Source organism: Epinephelus moara, chromosome 18 (assembly GCF_006386435.1).
Source record: "Epinephelus moara isolate mb chromosome 18, YSFRI_EMoa_1.0, whole genome shotgun sequence".
Classification (NCBI taxonomy): Eukaryota; Metazoa; Chordata; class Actinopteri; order Perciformes; family Serranidae; genus Epinephelus; species Epinephelus moara.
Window position 1 is genome coordinate 12,031,715 of NC_065523.1, and position 15,202 is coordinate 12,046,916.

Consider the following 15,202-nt stretch of genomic DNA (forward strand, 5'->3'; position numbering starts at 1 on the left):
GATACTACTCAGAACCATGATATTTTCATTGGTATCGCACAGTGGGTCCCAATTTTGGTACCGTGAGAACACTAATCTGGAGGGGGTTCATCTGCAAAAACTAATGAAAAACTAAACAATGATATTTGGTATTCGGCCAAGTGTTTAATATTATTCGGCTTCGGCCACAAATTTTCATCTCGGTGCATCCCTACTTGTAAACTAGCTTAACTTGATATATTGGCATCTATTGATTAGTCATCATTTAGCTAACATTATTTACATGCAACAGCATTACTCAACTTACACGATTTGTTTGGAAGAAACTGTGCAAGGTTTTTTGCTTCTTGCTGGCTGGTTTGCTGAACATAGTTGACACAGCAGCAGCACTGCCCAGCAGCACACGTCTCCTCTGTGGCTGTGCCATTGATTCAGATTAGTGATGAGCGGGTCGGGGTTTTTTCCAACCCGCGGGTCCCGCATTTCTGAAATAATTTGACCCGCTCCATCCCGCCCGCACAACCGTATCTAATTTCACAACCCGCCCCACCCCGCCCCCGCCGCTATTAACTTACCCATCTTGTGGCTCTTATGCTTGTATAGCTTATCACAGGAATTGCACTTCACGTGGCCAATGCTGCTGTCATCTGCTGCACTAAGTACCTCACAGAAATTGTCCCAAACATGAGATTTAGCAGCTTGGCCTTCTTCTCTTTTAACTCTGTACTCTTCCGACCGTAATCTTTCCCTCACTTCTTCTTCCATCTTCACCGCTTCATTGATTCTGGTTTGTTGTGGCCGCTGCTTGGCGCTTTTGTGACATCGGGTCGCAGGTTACATTACGCAACATGCATTTACCTAACCTACAACAGTGTTGTTAACAAGTAGGCTATATCCGACATATTTAATCGCCCCACCCGCCCCGCCAATAAAGTGAACATTTCTTGACCTGGCCCAGCCCGACCCAACCCAACCCCCGGGTAACCCACGAGACCTGCGGGTTACAGGTCGGCCCGCGCATCACTAATTCAGATCACAACACTACAGCATGTGTATGCTGCCTGGCGCCGCCTTCTCATGGTGCATATAAGGCCGGCTCGGAAAACACGTTATCACATGTTATAAACAAACTGAACGGTTGTAGGGGCTGTAAAAAGTGCGGGGGACGGAGGGCACAGATACGGGAAGTGCGGGGGACATATTCCCTGTGCTCCCCCCACAAATTACATCCGTGCCTGCACACACAGATTCTAAATTAGCAAGGGGGATGCTTTTTGGTCAATTTTCTAACAAAGGGGATGGCATCGCCCCTCATCCCCCCTCAATTTGACCACGGACGTTGGCCAACGCGAAAAATGCAAAACACTCTTTCTAGAGCCAGCGTTTGGTTTCCATTCTGGGTTACTGTACATACTACTATATATTATATTTACAGAAATAAAATAATGGGATGTATGTGTAAAGCTACTAAAAATGCTAAGAATAGCGACAGTGCTCCTATCAGTAATCAGTAACAACGTCTTCCATCAGTGTTACCTTTGATCTATAAGACTTGAGCTGTGGAAAGATCTCTGGGTGAATCATGTTCAGCTGAGCCTGAAGCTTTTGACTCCTGATGTTGTGGACCGTACAGACTTGTTCATTAAGGATCAGGTGTTCTGTTGCGGATGGAAACCTGCAGGAACACACAGAAAACTCTCAGCCTCAGTATGTTTAATTGAAAGTTACAAAAAAACAGAAATCCCTGTGGGGTCAGGTTTCAAGGTCGGAGAATCCAAACCTCTCCATCCACTTTTTGTATCGATCTGTTGTCAAAACAGACTCTGGAGTCATGTGGACGACCAGCGCAGCAGGGTCCTCTGTCCCTCCTGTTTGATATCTACAGAGGACAAAAGACTCAAGTTAAAAACTATTAAGTTCAGATGAAGAAACAAGCATTTATGAGTTCCTAAAGTGTACAACACTGATACTCAAACCGCTACCTTCTCAGCTGCTGATTGGTGCAAACAGCTTCCACAAACTCCTCAGATGGACACTCGACGACAATAAACACTGGTCCGGGGTCAGCAGGAGTACAAACCTGCTCCGGACGGATCTAAAAGACAACAGAAAAAATTAGCGTCCGCAAATACAGTTCAGAGCTGCAGCTTGAAAAGAAGGTCATATTAGACAGAGCATGTTTATGCGGCACCTCTTTTCCTTCGTATGTGACACTTTTCCCATCCTTCAGAGCTGCTACGAGAGGACCGATTGCTGCTGTGCCTCTGCGGGGAAAAATGGATAAATACAATACAGTTTCTAAACGGCAGCATAATTGCAAAACATTCAAAATGCTAAAACTAATTAATGTAGTGTTAAAAAGATCGGTCAAAATAAAAATCTGTCATAGATTTATTAATATTCTGGGTGATTGGACTGTGGATCCTTTGGACTCTGGGATACTGTGATAAACATTTTTCATTTTCCATTATTTTCTGACATTTTATGGACCAAACAATTATCAATTAATCATTAAAATAATCAACAGATGAGTTAAAATGCCACGTCAGAGTCAGCTGAGCTCAGCTTTGCCTTGACAGCTTGTGTTAATACTTTAATCAGTTAAATCACTGACTTAGAAAACACACCATATTAGACCGTATCTTATCTAAATCCTTAATGTTCTGTTCCATTTAGATTAAAAATCCACTCACACAGGCAAGCCGAGCTCCCTGGCTTGAAGGACTAAGAAACTTCCTTTCTTGGGGTGAAGCTGTAAAAGTAGAGAAGGAGAGCTTCAGATACAAAGTTCCCTCATGTGTACGTCACATACAGGACAACGACATTTTTAAAGTTTCTTACCTTGCATATGAAGGAAACCACCAGAGAGGGATCTCTGGTTGTGTTTTGTGTGTCACCTTCAAGATCTGAGAAACAAACAACAAGGCAACATTACTCAGCGTGTCACTAAAAACACTGTACAGTGCCTTGCTCAAGTATTCACCCCCCTGATGTTTATCCAATTTTGTTGAATTACAACCTGTAATTTAAATGCATTTTTATTTTTTATTTTTTTGTAATGGAACTACACAGCGTAGTCAAACTTTGTAAAGTAAATTTAAAAAGAATTGTTTTAAAATATCAAAAAAAAGGAACACCCAGTGGCTTAGTGAGTAGAGCAGGTGTCCTATATACAAAGCAGTCCTGGGTTTGAGTCCAGCCTGCGGCCTTTTGCTGCATGTCATCCTCCCTCTCCCCCCTTCACACTGAGAGTCCTATCTAATAGAGGCAAAGGCTCTATTAGATAGGCTCAAAATTATCTTTAAAAAAAAACTGGAAAGTGCTACATGCATATGTATTCACTAGCTTTGCTCTGACGCTCTGAAACTCTGAACATCCCACTGAGCACCATTAAATCCATTATTACAAAATGGAAAAAATATGGCACCACAACAATCCTGCCAAGAGAGGGCTGCCCACCAAAACTCACAGACCAGGTGAGGAGGACATTAATCAGAGAGACAAAGAGACCAAAGATAACCCTGAAGGAGGTGGACAACTCCACAACAGAGACTGGACTACCTGTACATAGGACCACTTTAAGGCATACACTCCAGAGCTGGACTTTATTAAGAGTGGCCAGAAAATTCAATTTTAATTTCATATGACCAGAGCGACATCTTCCATATGTTTGGGGAGACTACTACATGCCTCCCGTGAACTCCAACATGTTCTTATCTCTTTCATTAAAGGGATATTGCACCCAAAAATGAAAATTCATCCATTATCTACTCACCCATATGCCGAGGGAGGCTCAGGTGAAGTTTTAGAGTCCTCACATCCCTTGCGGAGATCCGAGGGGAGAGTGGGTAGCAACACAACTCCACCTAATGGAGGCTGACGGTGCCCCAGATTCAAACATCCAAAAACACATAATCGAAACCACAAAATATCTCCATACTGCTCGTCCGTAGTGATCCAAGTGTCCTGAAGCCCCAACATAAAAAGTTGTTTCGAAAAACGTCATTTGAACTCTGTTTTTAGCCTCATTGTAGCCTGTAGCTCTGACTGCTTCTCTGTGCATAATAATAATGGCTGAATTTTCATTTTTGGGTGCGCAATCCCTTTAAGGGCTTTTTTTCTGATCCATGAAGCTCAGCTCTGTGGAGTGTACAGCTTCAAGTGGTCATATGAACATATATTCAGTCTCTGCTGTGGAGCTTTCCAGCTCCTTCAGGGTCACTGGTGGTCTCTTTGTGGGCTCCCTGATTTATGTCCTCCTCACCTGGTCTGTGAGTTTTGGTGGGCAGCCCTCTCTTGGCAGGATGGTTGTGGTGCCATATTTTTTCTATTTCATAACACCAGATTTAAAGGTGCTCCATGGGTTGTTCAGAGTTTCAGATATTTTTTATAACCCAACCTTGATCTGTACTTTCCCAGAACTTTATCCCTGACCTGTTTGAGGAGCTCCTTGGTCTTTATGGTGCCACTTGCTTGGTAGTAAATCTTGCTTGGTGCTGCAGACTGAGGCCTTTCAGAACAGGTGTATACTGACATTGTGTGACACTTAGATCACACGCAGGTGGACTTTAACCAATTATATGAGTTCTAAAGGTGAATGACAGCACCAAGTCTTATTTAGGAGTTTCACAGCAAAGGGGGCAAATACATATGCATGCACCACTTCTCAGTTTTTTATTTATTTTTTTAAGTTTCAAAACAAGTTTTTTTTATTTTACTTAATTTCATTAATCTCGACTATGTTGTGTAGGTCCATCACAAAAAAGTCCAAATAAAAATGCATTTAACTTACAGGTTATAATGCAAAAACCTGGATAAATGCCAAGGAGGTGAATGCAAGGTACTGTATGCTGCCCCTTTATTTCCATAGTGCATTGCATTGTGGGACAACAGTGTCTGTCAACACCACTCACAATTTTAGACAGCATGCTTTCTTATTCATACCCCAGATTGACTTTTCTACCTACGTTAGCAGCCAGGAAATTTGGTACAGACATTCATGTTCCCCTCATGGTGATCTCTTAACTTAGGATGGTGAACATGGTAAACATTATACCATTATCCCCCTCAGGATTAAATATAATAACTTCTTTACCCAAGCTTCAGGATCCCCCCCCCCGGACTCACCTGTGCTGCTTGCACCATCTCTGCAGGTGTTATTGTGGATGTCGTCTCCCCGGGGAGAGGGAGGACTCTGAGATGGGCTGCCTGATTTGGGGGAGAGCTGTCTGTCTTCATTCCTTAACTGGGCTGGAGAGTGAAAACAGAAAGAATCAGCGGTCACCCTAAGAACACTGTCAGAAGAAGTCTCAGTGAAAGTCAAAAGCAGGAAAGACTCACCAAATATTGGCACCTGATACACAGTCATCGTTTCGTCCGTGTACGTCTCTTCAGTGTACGGTCGAACCGCTAGAGGTGTATGACACAGTAAACGTCACACAAGTCTGATATCATACAGAATGCAGTTATCTAATTCAGTTTAGTAACTTCAACATACACAGCTTGATGTCTGCTAGCGGCCCAGAAAACGACTTGATGGCATTCACATAGTTCTCCTTTGATGAAAAAAGGCAGAGAAGAAAAAGTCAATACATGTTTCATTAACAACCTGCTGTAAGCATAGATAAAATAGATACTGTATGATTGAGCTTCTCACCAGCTGCGGAGGACCAGAGAGCACACACTCTGGAACCCCTGTGTCCTTTAATGTTAAGATCATCCCTGCAGAGGAAACAACACACAAGTGTTCAGTAAAGAAAAACATATATCATCAATCTCTGTTATGTTTTTATCAATCAAATCAATGTCAGTCAGAATCTAGCTAACAGCTACATTTGGTCTACGGAGTCTGGCATGTTGCACTGCCTGCCATGTTTCCACAGTAGCCCAGAAGGACAACCAAACACGGGCTCTCCATAGGGCTTTTCGCATGTTTTTGCATTTTCACTTCACCCACTGCAGTTATCAGCCCCTCTGCTGCGAGTCGAACAGTGTCGGAAAAACACAGATTTTTATTTTGAAACTGCTTTATCAAGTGCCTTTACTGGTTTAAATCATCACATGGTCAGTTTGCTTGGTAGAGGAAGAGACCTCTAAAAACCTCCTGAACAAAGAAAACTGAAATTATAATATGCATTCATTTAGTGATTTGTAACTCCTAAATTAAAAATATTAATTTGTTAGAGGCCATTTAATGAAAACCACAAACAGCTTTTCAGTAGTATTTTCTATGAAATTGACCTTTTAAGTTGATATGGTGAAGATGTAAACAAACAGCTGCTTATTCCCACATCAAGCAGTTACAGAGCAACATCATCATTCATTCCGAGTGGTGTTTGTGTCCACCTGATTATGTAAATTCAATATTCACTCTCTTTTAGCTCTGTTTTGGTCTCCACCAACTCCTGAGGGAAATATCTGTCTCTTCAGCTGCTAAATGCTCCACAATGTCCACCAGCTAGTCTCTAACTGTGTCCGTCTGCTGTTTTCCTGCAGAGCAGGGCACGTACAAAGCTTTTAAAGCTTTTTCTCTGAAAACGACACATTGAGAGCGGTGAGAGTGAACCAGAACAGTAAAGTTGCAGCCGGACAATGAGCTGAAACTCACAATGAAGCTCCGTAAAGCTGAGGGGAGCTGCAGATTCCAATTTATCAGACAGATGTTACTGACCTGATAAACCTCCCACGTTCTCCCAGCTCAGTCTGGTCAGGAAGATGTTGTCCAATCGAGCAGCTTTCAGTCTGTCAGAGGAAACACGAGAAAATTAGTTCTCTCTTGTCTTTGCCCATCAAACTGTCTTTGTGGATAAACAATACGTGTTCAAACCAGCTTACTTGTGTTCCTGCATGAGTCTCTGTGTTCCTTCACCACAGTTGAACAGGTATCTGCAGCAGAGAGAAAGTTTGACAGGTTCAGTGTATAAATAAAAAGCTGTGGGAACTGAGGCACATTTTGCCTCGATATACTGTTGGATAAACTGTGGTGTCATTTTGGGCCTTTGCAGACTGTGTGAATTTTTCAGGCTTAGTCATAACATTATGTCCTTAATTGTTTCTTCTAAACTTCAGTGTAGAAGAAGGCTTGCTTGTCATTTTATTGTAATTCACAGGGGTGTAACAATACATCAGTCTGATAGATATGTAGATTCAGTGACCAATGATCCAATATCATCAATGCAAAGTGAAAATATTGAAACATCTCGTCATCTTTAAGATATGCCTTTGTTTTAATATCCCCATGGCACGTCTGTGTCACCATTTTCATCCAAATGCACGTCCTCGCTAAAGATTTAAACAGTGCTGCAGCCCAGTGCCAGACAGACAATGGCAAGCAGCCAAGAAAAAGACAATAAGGATATTTACTGATATTGTCTCATATCGATCGCAGGCCCCTGAGCTGCATTGTTTTATCAGTGTCCAGAGAATTGAAATAATATCGCATCGTGGTAAAACTTGTGATTTACACCCCTAGTAATTCATAAAGGTCAGGTAGGACAGGAGTGCCCAGACTACAGGTGCTTTGAGGACACAAGCGTTCATGCGAAACTCTTGCTTAAATTATTTAAATATGACTTATTTTCAAATAGGGCTGCAACTAATGATTATTTTTCTTGTTGATAAATCTGCAGATTATTTTCTCAATTAATCGATTGGTTTCTGACTATAAAATGTCAGAAAATGGTAAAAAAAAAAATGTCGATCGGTGTGTCCCAAAGCCCAAGATGATGTCCTCAAATGTCTTGTTTTCTCCACAACCTATAGATATTCCATTTACCGTCAGACAAGTAAAGAAACCATAAAAAATATTCACATTTGAGACAATGGAATCTGTGAATTTTTATGTTTTCTTTAAAAAAAAATACTCAACCAGATTAATCGATTATCAAATTAGTTGGCGATTAATTCAATAGTTGACAGCTAATTGATTAATCAAATAATCATTGCAGCTTTATTTTTAATTATGCTAAACCTCATTTTATTGAGGACCACCCGAAAGCACCCTAAAGACTCTTTAAAGGCCAGGACACTCTATCAATTTTCTACTGAGCTCAGCGTCTGTCTGTGGCTCAGGCAAACCTTTTGATAGTCTTATAAAAAGCCTGTGATTTCATCAGGGTTATCCCGATTTGGGCTATATTTTACACTTTTAAAGAAAGCATGTATGTCAAACTGGGGGCGTTAAGATTAAAAGATGTGGCTGTTTACCATGAAGAGAGGTGTTTATAAAGACATAATACTGAGTATGTGAAGTGTAGGACTCTGTGCTTTTGTAGCTTGGCAAATACTAGTGACCATACAGTCCCCCAACTTCATGGAAGTGCAAAGCTGTGCCCCACCCTGTGGTCTCACCACCTTTACTGGTTGAAAGTTTCATGGCTGTTTCATGTGTGTTTCATTGCAGTGTGCACTCTTTATATTTGCAAGTCTCCAATTCTGTAATGCAACTGCTACACATTAATTGTCCTCTGGATAATTACAACTGTATCTTATCCTACTGACATATGGAGTTAGATTTGTCTCATTAATACCTGTAAATGCACAGAGGGTGATCTACAAATATTTCTTGATCTGCACATGTGTTTTGCTATCCACAAATACAAATTTCTAATTTGTAACTTGTATTTTGGTTTTTGCAAATAGATGTATATTTGTAAATATATCATTTTTTCATTTGTGTTAAAAAAAAAAAAAAAAAAAAAAAAGGCATTTGTAAAACTGAAAATTCTGTTTGTGAAGTGTGATTCAGCATTTGTGGAGCACCAATCACACACATGCATCGCTTTCTTCAATGACGTAGTTTTGAGACGTTCTTGTCGAATTTCCACACAGATCTACAAACAAATAGCTTGTGATTCACAAATGGCCTGCCCTCCTCACCAGTAGGTGGCAGTGTTGTTCATGCATACAAATATTCCTTCCACAAACACAAATTTCGTATTTTTAACTTGTGTGTTGGTTTTTACAAATAAATGTGTATTTGTAAATATCTGTTTTTTATTCGTAAAAAAAAGAGTTCCTGTCGAAATCCACACAGATCCACAAACAAATAGCTCGTGATTCACAAAAGCACGCCCCATCCCACCGCACTGCACCGCACCCCCCTCGTCAGTAGGGGGCAGTGTTTGCAAGTAGCTGAATGGTTTTCACTTGACCCCTTGGAGGGCAAAACAACACATTTTGCCTGCTGCCCGCTAGTTTAGGACAAGCTACAGAAAAACACTGCCACTCCAAAATGCCGGACAGTTGTTGTGTGGTCGGGTGCACAAATCGACGCGGAGAAAAGCCGGGGTTGTGTTTTCATAGTATTCCGTCGGGTAAAGACAACCCAGAGAGGAGAAACCTGTGGATCAGCACTACCAAAAGCACCTCGGTCCCCGGGGAGAGCAAACACTTGTTGAATACTTCATAAAAGGTAAGTTGCTCAAACTTAAGTTCAAGTAAACACTGTTTATCTCTATATTAGTTATCGTGGTTTTATTCATACATCACATCTTTATGTAAGCGTTTTGATGTGGTTTGTTGTTGTGTATCGAGGCGACCAACCGCAGTGATCTTAATGAGCTGACGTTAGCTAGTTAGCTAGTTAGCTAGCTAAGAGTGAAGGATGCGTTGGATAACGCAAATAAACTCAAAATGGATGGGTTTGGAAATCCTGTTACTACCATATTCAGCTGAATAGCACAAAGACAAGATGTTACACTTGTGTTTAGAATGATGCTCTTTGTTTTTCATGCTTATATATTTGATCCTTTGCTTTTATTTACATTTTCATAGCATTCCATCCTTTTTAAAACTGAGGTTGTAATGAGTTAAAATTAAAGGAAATGTTGATTTTCTGTTTGAATAGTATAGATAGTTAGCAGTTGTTTATGAGAGAGATTGTTTAACTAGTCTGGAATGACAATATGATACATATCACATATGATGCGGAGCTAGTTCAGGCAAGACAACAAATCCTGATCAACTGATCAGTCAAATACTCTCCTCATCTGATTAGGGCGGGCTATTTCAATCCTCTGCTTTCCCGATAATTCCTGGCTACTCTGCTGCTTGTTGCTGCCACTGCTCGAGCTGCTTGCTCTGGCTGCCTATGAAATTTCTCAGCCCCACCACCTCCTCAGCATCCACCTGTGGGCTCTTTTTCTTTGATCTCCTGCAGGGGAATGCTATTCATTCCCTGTAATGTCTGTGAAGCAGATCATTTATTGGGAAATGAATAAAATGAGACAGAGCCTGATGCCAAATTTGCTACAGCCATGCTAACATTATTTATCTTATGTTTATGCTCATACAATAAGAATTAAAGTTCTCTGACTGAAATCCAAGTAATTTTTTTCTAACTTCTTGGCATGAACTCTCTTATTATAGGTGCCAAATCTGATGACCTATTGTCCCCTGACTGGGTACCAGCTGTCTTCACACACACAGACCAGCCACCAAGAAGAGGAAAAGAGAGAAAGATGAAAAACATGATGAAAAAGTGAAAAGAATGACTGGAATCCCCACATATTCCAAGCTACAAGTAGTTTTAATATTTCTGATACCATTTCTACAGACTGGTACACATCTATCTCCCTTTCAGCAACTTCTGTTAACTCTTATGAGGCTGAAAATGAACCTTTCCCTTTCACTGCTCAGTTGTCTTTTTAGGATCTCAATTCCAACTGCCACCAGAACATTTTGGAACACCATTGAAGTGATACATGCAAGGCTTGTCCCAGCACTCGTGTTTTGGCCAAATCGAGAAGAGCTCCAGCACAGCTCTCAATGCCCATGGTATTTAGACAGGTCTTTTGTAGATGTGCCTGTATTATTGACTGCTTTGACATTTTTATCAAAAGCCAAGAGACCTAAGAGCAAGAGCACAGACCCACTCAAAATACTAACACCACCATACCATGAAGATTGGTATAACACCACAAGGAACAGTGTCTTTCATATCAAAGGGCTGTGGCGGCAGAACATCAGACAAACACTTGACTGAGAACTGTGGTTTTTTTAGATCGCCTAAACCCAGGTTATGTGATATTGGCTGATAGAGGCTTTGATGTTGCAGATTCAGTTGGTCTGTACAATACTGAGCTTAAGATCCCAGCCTTTACCAAAGGCAAAAAGCAACTGGGTCCCGTGATGTTGGAGTCAACACGAGTTGCACTTGCATCATAAGGGTTCATGTAGAGAGTTATAGGCGAGGCTAGAAATTGGTACACCATACTTCAAAGTACAGTAGGAATTCAAATGTGTGAAGCTGAGCATCCAAAAGGTGTAATTCCTCTAGACAGAATAGTCCCTGTGTGCTGTGCACTGACAGATTTGTTATTTCATGTTACTTGAATTTGTCCATTTCATTTTGTCCATGTCTGTATATACATTTTTACATATTTTGGAACACTTTTGCTTTGTGTGTTAAATAAAACACGTCAAACTTATACTGTGTTCTTTTTTTCCCGGTTTTCCCTCTTTTGTTTAGTTATTTCCCGCACGCAGTTGCTGCATTTCCAACTTGACACTTTCAAACGTGTGGTGTAAAGTTTCAAACAACTTTTGTGCATGTACTGTCTTTTACAGATTCCTGACTTGCACTGAAGTCTGTCATCATTATGCAGGACAGACACCCCACAGTAACATCCTTTGCCCTCAGATGGTTTGGTGGCATGTGATGTGGGACTGTAGACACACTTTGCTAGTGGCTGTGGAATGATGCACTTCTGGACAAATGTGTGTACCTTTTTACAGATGGTGTCAAGAAAGACATGATCAGGCAGGATTCTCTCTATGTGAATTTCACCTTTGCCTCCCTTCCCTGGTCCCCAGACAGCAAAGTCACAGTAGCTAGCCTGTGAAAGGTGAATCTGTGTTTGCACCTGAAAATAGTACTGATGGTCCCTCTTCAATGAAAGTTTGCCCTTAACCTCTTGCAGACAAAATGTGCTGTCTTGTCTGCTCTTCTCCATTAATGTGCTCTCCTGAAGGCTGCTGGGCGCCTTAACCTCCAACAGACCCATCTCACCCCTTTGAGAAATTGGTTAAGTGTTGTTCAATGTTTTTTGTTTGTTTTTTAAATGTAGTCAGCTGCAAATGAAATATAAAAAACTGTATGTCTAGTACTGTATGTAAAGTTTATTCAGTGGCTATTTCAACTTGTAGTATCTTTTACCCACACACATCCTGTCTCATCCTGCTGATTAGATGAACATGTGGAAGAAGGCAGAGGTAGTGGTCACCTCCACCTCCACCTCCATCTCGTCTGACAGAGGCAGAGAAGCTGGTCCTGAGTCAGGTCTCTGGGAGACCAGAGGCTGAGGGCGTAACTCACCCCCAGGACCCAACAAGAGGCAGACACACACTTATCTACAGATAGGCTAGTACTTTTTTTTGTTTTTAAATATGTATGTTTTTATTGCACTGTGTGGGCTGAGCACCCCATGATTTCATTGTACCATGTACAATGACAATAAAGTCTATTCTATTCTATTCTAGAAGTTATTTAATGTTATCCTTTATGTGGTGGCAAATTAAAAACAAAGACTTTGAAACTGAGATGTTGGAAAAATATAGGCCATGTCTACTGATTGTTACTGTTGTATAAAGAAAGCAAAATGAAATGTGAATGATTTCTCTTTTTCTGACTGCTGGAAGGTGATGGATTAACCTGCAAAGTGATAAAAACGCAGAGGATTGTCAGCGGATTCTCTTCCCAGGTGTAAAACCAGACCTATACACATCTATTTGCAAAAACCAAAATACAAGTTACAAATTAGAAATCTGTATTTGTGGATAGCAAAACACGTGTGCAGATCAAGAAATATTTGTAGATCACCCTCTGTGCATTTACAGGTATTAATGAGACAAATCTAACTCCATACTGACACACCCTGGAGTAGTCTGCACTTGTACATCACTGCAGTGGGTTGAGAAGTTAAACCACTATAGGTCAGCAAAAAACTGAGTTTCAGTTGATGTTAAATATGTTTCTGTATTGTTAATGTTTCAATAATGGTGCCAATTACGCCATATTTTCTTTTAAAAACAAGATAACACATTGCACCTCAGATTTTTATGTGTGTGCGGGTTCCTCAGTGAAAGCCTGGGCTACTGAGACTCATGACATATGCGTGTGTATGAATTACCTGTTGTACTCGGAGAAGACATACAGAGTGGCAGCACTGTCTCTGCTCCCAGCACCCACCACCTGCAGGTACACCGTGGATGGCCCGTGAGTGTCCCCTCGTTTGTTCCTGCTCTCTTTGGCCTTCACCCGCCGCAGCGGCTCCTTCTGCTTGGCTTTCCTAAAACCCAGCGGCTGTCTTATATCTGGGTTATTATTATTACTAGTAGCCATTGTCCGGAAAAACTGCAAAACAGTCCGGCAGAGAGGGAAATCACAGCGGGCGACAGCCGGAGGACCAGCAAAGAGAGCTCTGCCTTTAATAAACTGAGGTATAAATGGCCTGAGCTTCAGATGGACCGTATTCATATTAAATACGTTACAATAACTTAAAAAACACGCACCGACTAATCAGTACATGCTTGTTTAAACATTTCCACACGCTTTTTAAAAAGAGTAAATTACCTACAAGTAGCTGGGTGCGCTTTCAGCAGGACTTTAAAGGTTGCTTGACACATGTGACACTTCTTCCGGCATCTAATGATGACGTCCAACAGTCTTATCGCTCATTGGTGTGTAGAGTTGTTTAGCACGTCTGTGGACCAATCACAGCAGCGCTTTAAGAGAGAGAGGCGGGGATAGAACTGCTTATGGAAGAGGGTTTCATATTAACAAACTACTACAAAATAAAACGACTTAAAATAATATAATACATATTCAGCTCTTAGAGAGTATCTTAACTGTCATACAACTCCAAAACATTATGCTTATTAAAGGAGAAGAAGGTAAATACAAACAATGCGATAATTAAAGCCATTTTATTATATATAAATTACATTTATTTAAGTAAAAGTGCTACACTTTGAAACAGCATCAGTAAATGAAACACTGTTAATGTTAGATAAGCATAAGATGTTATTGCAGTGGTGAGAGATGTATTCACATTTTAAAGTAAAGTAGCAATACTACAGTGTAACAATAATCTGTTACAAGTAAAAGCCCTGCAATCAAACTCTTACCTAAGTAAAAGTAAAATATAATTAGCATCAAATAGACTACTTAAAGAACCAAAAGTAAAAGTACTCATTATGTAGAGTGCCCCATTTCAGAAAAATAAATTACTGAATTAGTATTATTGATGCAATGATGTGGTTATCGCTTTAATGTTAGAGCTGGTAGAGGTGGAGCATATTTTAATTACTTTAAATACTACTAGGTAGATTAACTAATAATTATAATAATAATAATTAATACATTGATTTAAATTTTGTATTTATCAACATCTGCAAAGTAACTAATGGCTAAAGCTGTTTATTAAATGTATTAGTGTCAAAGTAGAAAGTAGCATAACATGGAAATACTCAACAAATATCCAAAGACTGTATGTAGCTAGCAGTCCTAACATAAATATAGGCTGTTTAGTTATATCTACCACTGTGTACTTGGGGGTATAACAGGAATGTTTCATAAATATATTTAAATTTACCCAAATTTTATCACGTTGTTTTAAATATGATTTTAGGGAGAAAAATCTCCCAGCAAATTCTAACATCTATAAGCAAGTTCACTGCTATGAAAATTTGGTCAGTAATGCTCTCGTGGCTGAGTAAATATCCCCACATAGCGGTTTTAAAGTCTTGTAGGAAATCCAAGAACAAAAAAATAGTTCAGGTTGTCAATGGTGCACTTAGAAATTTTTCATAGGGGTGGTCAGATAGAGCCACTGAAAGTCTTGGGGTGGCACACTGACACAAAAAGTTATAACTCATTTCCAGGAATCCAATCAGGATGTTCTAGTAGGCTGTATAGGCTAGTTGAAAACTATGCCAGAGAGTTAAGGAATTACATACTGATATACTTTGGTTAATGTTATTAATTATCTGATGTCACTAAAACTGGTAGGCCCATAGTTAACATTCTGAGTTCCACAACAATCCTGTTTTAATATGTTATGTATCTGTATAAACTCAGTGTTCTTCAGATAGGCTGGTTGTCCTTTTTTAAGACAAATATATAACTTAAATTTGAATCAGCACATTGAACATAATATACAAATATTTACTGGGAACAAGCCTTCACAGGTTTAGGGGAAAGGCATGGGTACTTATAGAACCC

The 15,202-nt window shown here is 40.2% G+C and overlaps 1 protein-coding gene across 3 annotated transcripts in view; it reads right to left on the reverse strand.

Annotated features, from left to right (window-relative positions):
* elac2 (elaC ribonuclease Z 2) overlaps window positions 1-13,613 on the reverse strand; it is a 24,791-nt gene extending 11,178 nt beyond the window's left edge. For all 3 annotated transcript variants that reach the window (XM_050069797.1, XM_050069795.1, XM_050069798.1), the window contains exons 1-13: window positions 13,110-13,613; window positions 6,814-6,864; window positions 6,650-6,720; window positions 5,636-5,700; window positions 5,477-5,534; window positions 5,320-5,388; window positions 5,107-5,229; window positions 2,821-2,885; window positions 2,673-2,731; window positions 2,171-2,243; window positions 1,962-2,074; window positions 1,760-1,858; window positions 1,516-1,654 (exon numbers count right to left, since the gene is read on the reverse strand). In XM_050069797.1, coding sequence (XP_049925754.1) covers window positions 1,516-1,654; window positions 1,760-1,858; window positions 1,962-2,074; window positions 2,171-2,243; window positions 2,673-2,731; window positions 2,821-2,885; window positions 5,107-5,229; window positions 5,320-5,388; window positions 5,477-5,534; window positions 5,636-5,700; window positions 6,650-6,720; window positions 6,814-6,864; window positions 13,110-13,456 — 1,332 coding nt within the window. In that variant the 5' untranslated portion in view covers window positions 13,457-13,613. The remainder of the gene's footprint in view (window positions 1-1,515; window positions 1,655-1,759; window positions 1,859-1,961; window positions 2,075-2,170; window positions 2,244-2,672; window positions 2,732-2,820; window positions 2,886-5,106; window positions 5,230-5,319; window positions 5,389-5,476; window positions 5,535-5,635; window positions 5,701-6,649; window positions 6,721-6,813; window positions 6,865-13,109) is intronic.
* Between the last annotated feature and the right edge of the window lie 1,589 nt (window positions 13,614-15,202).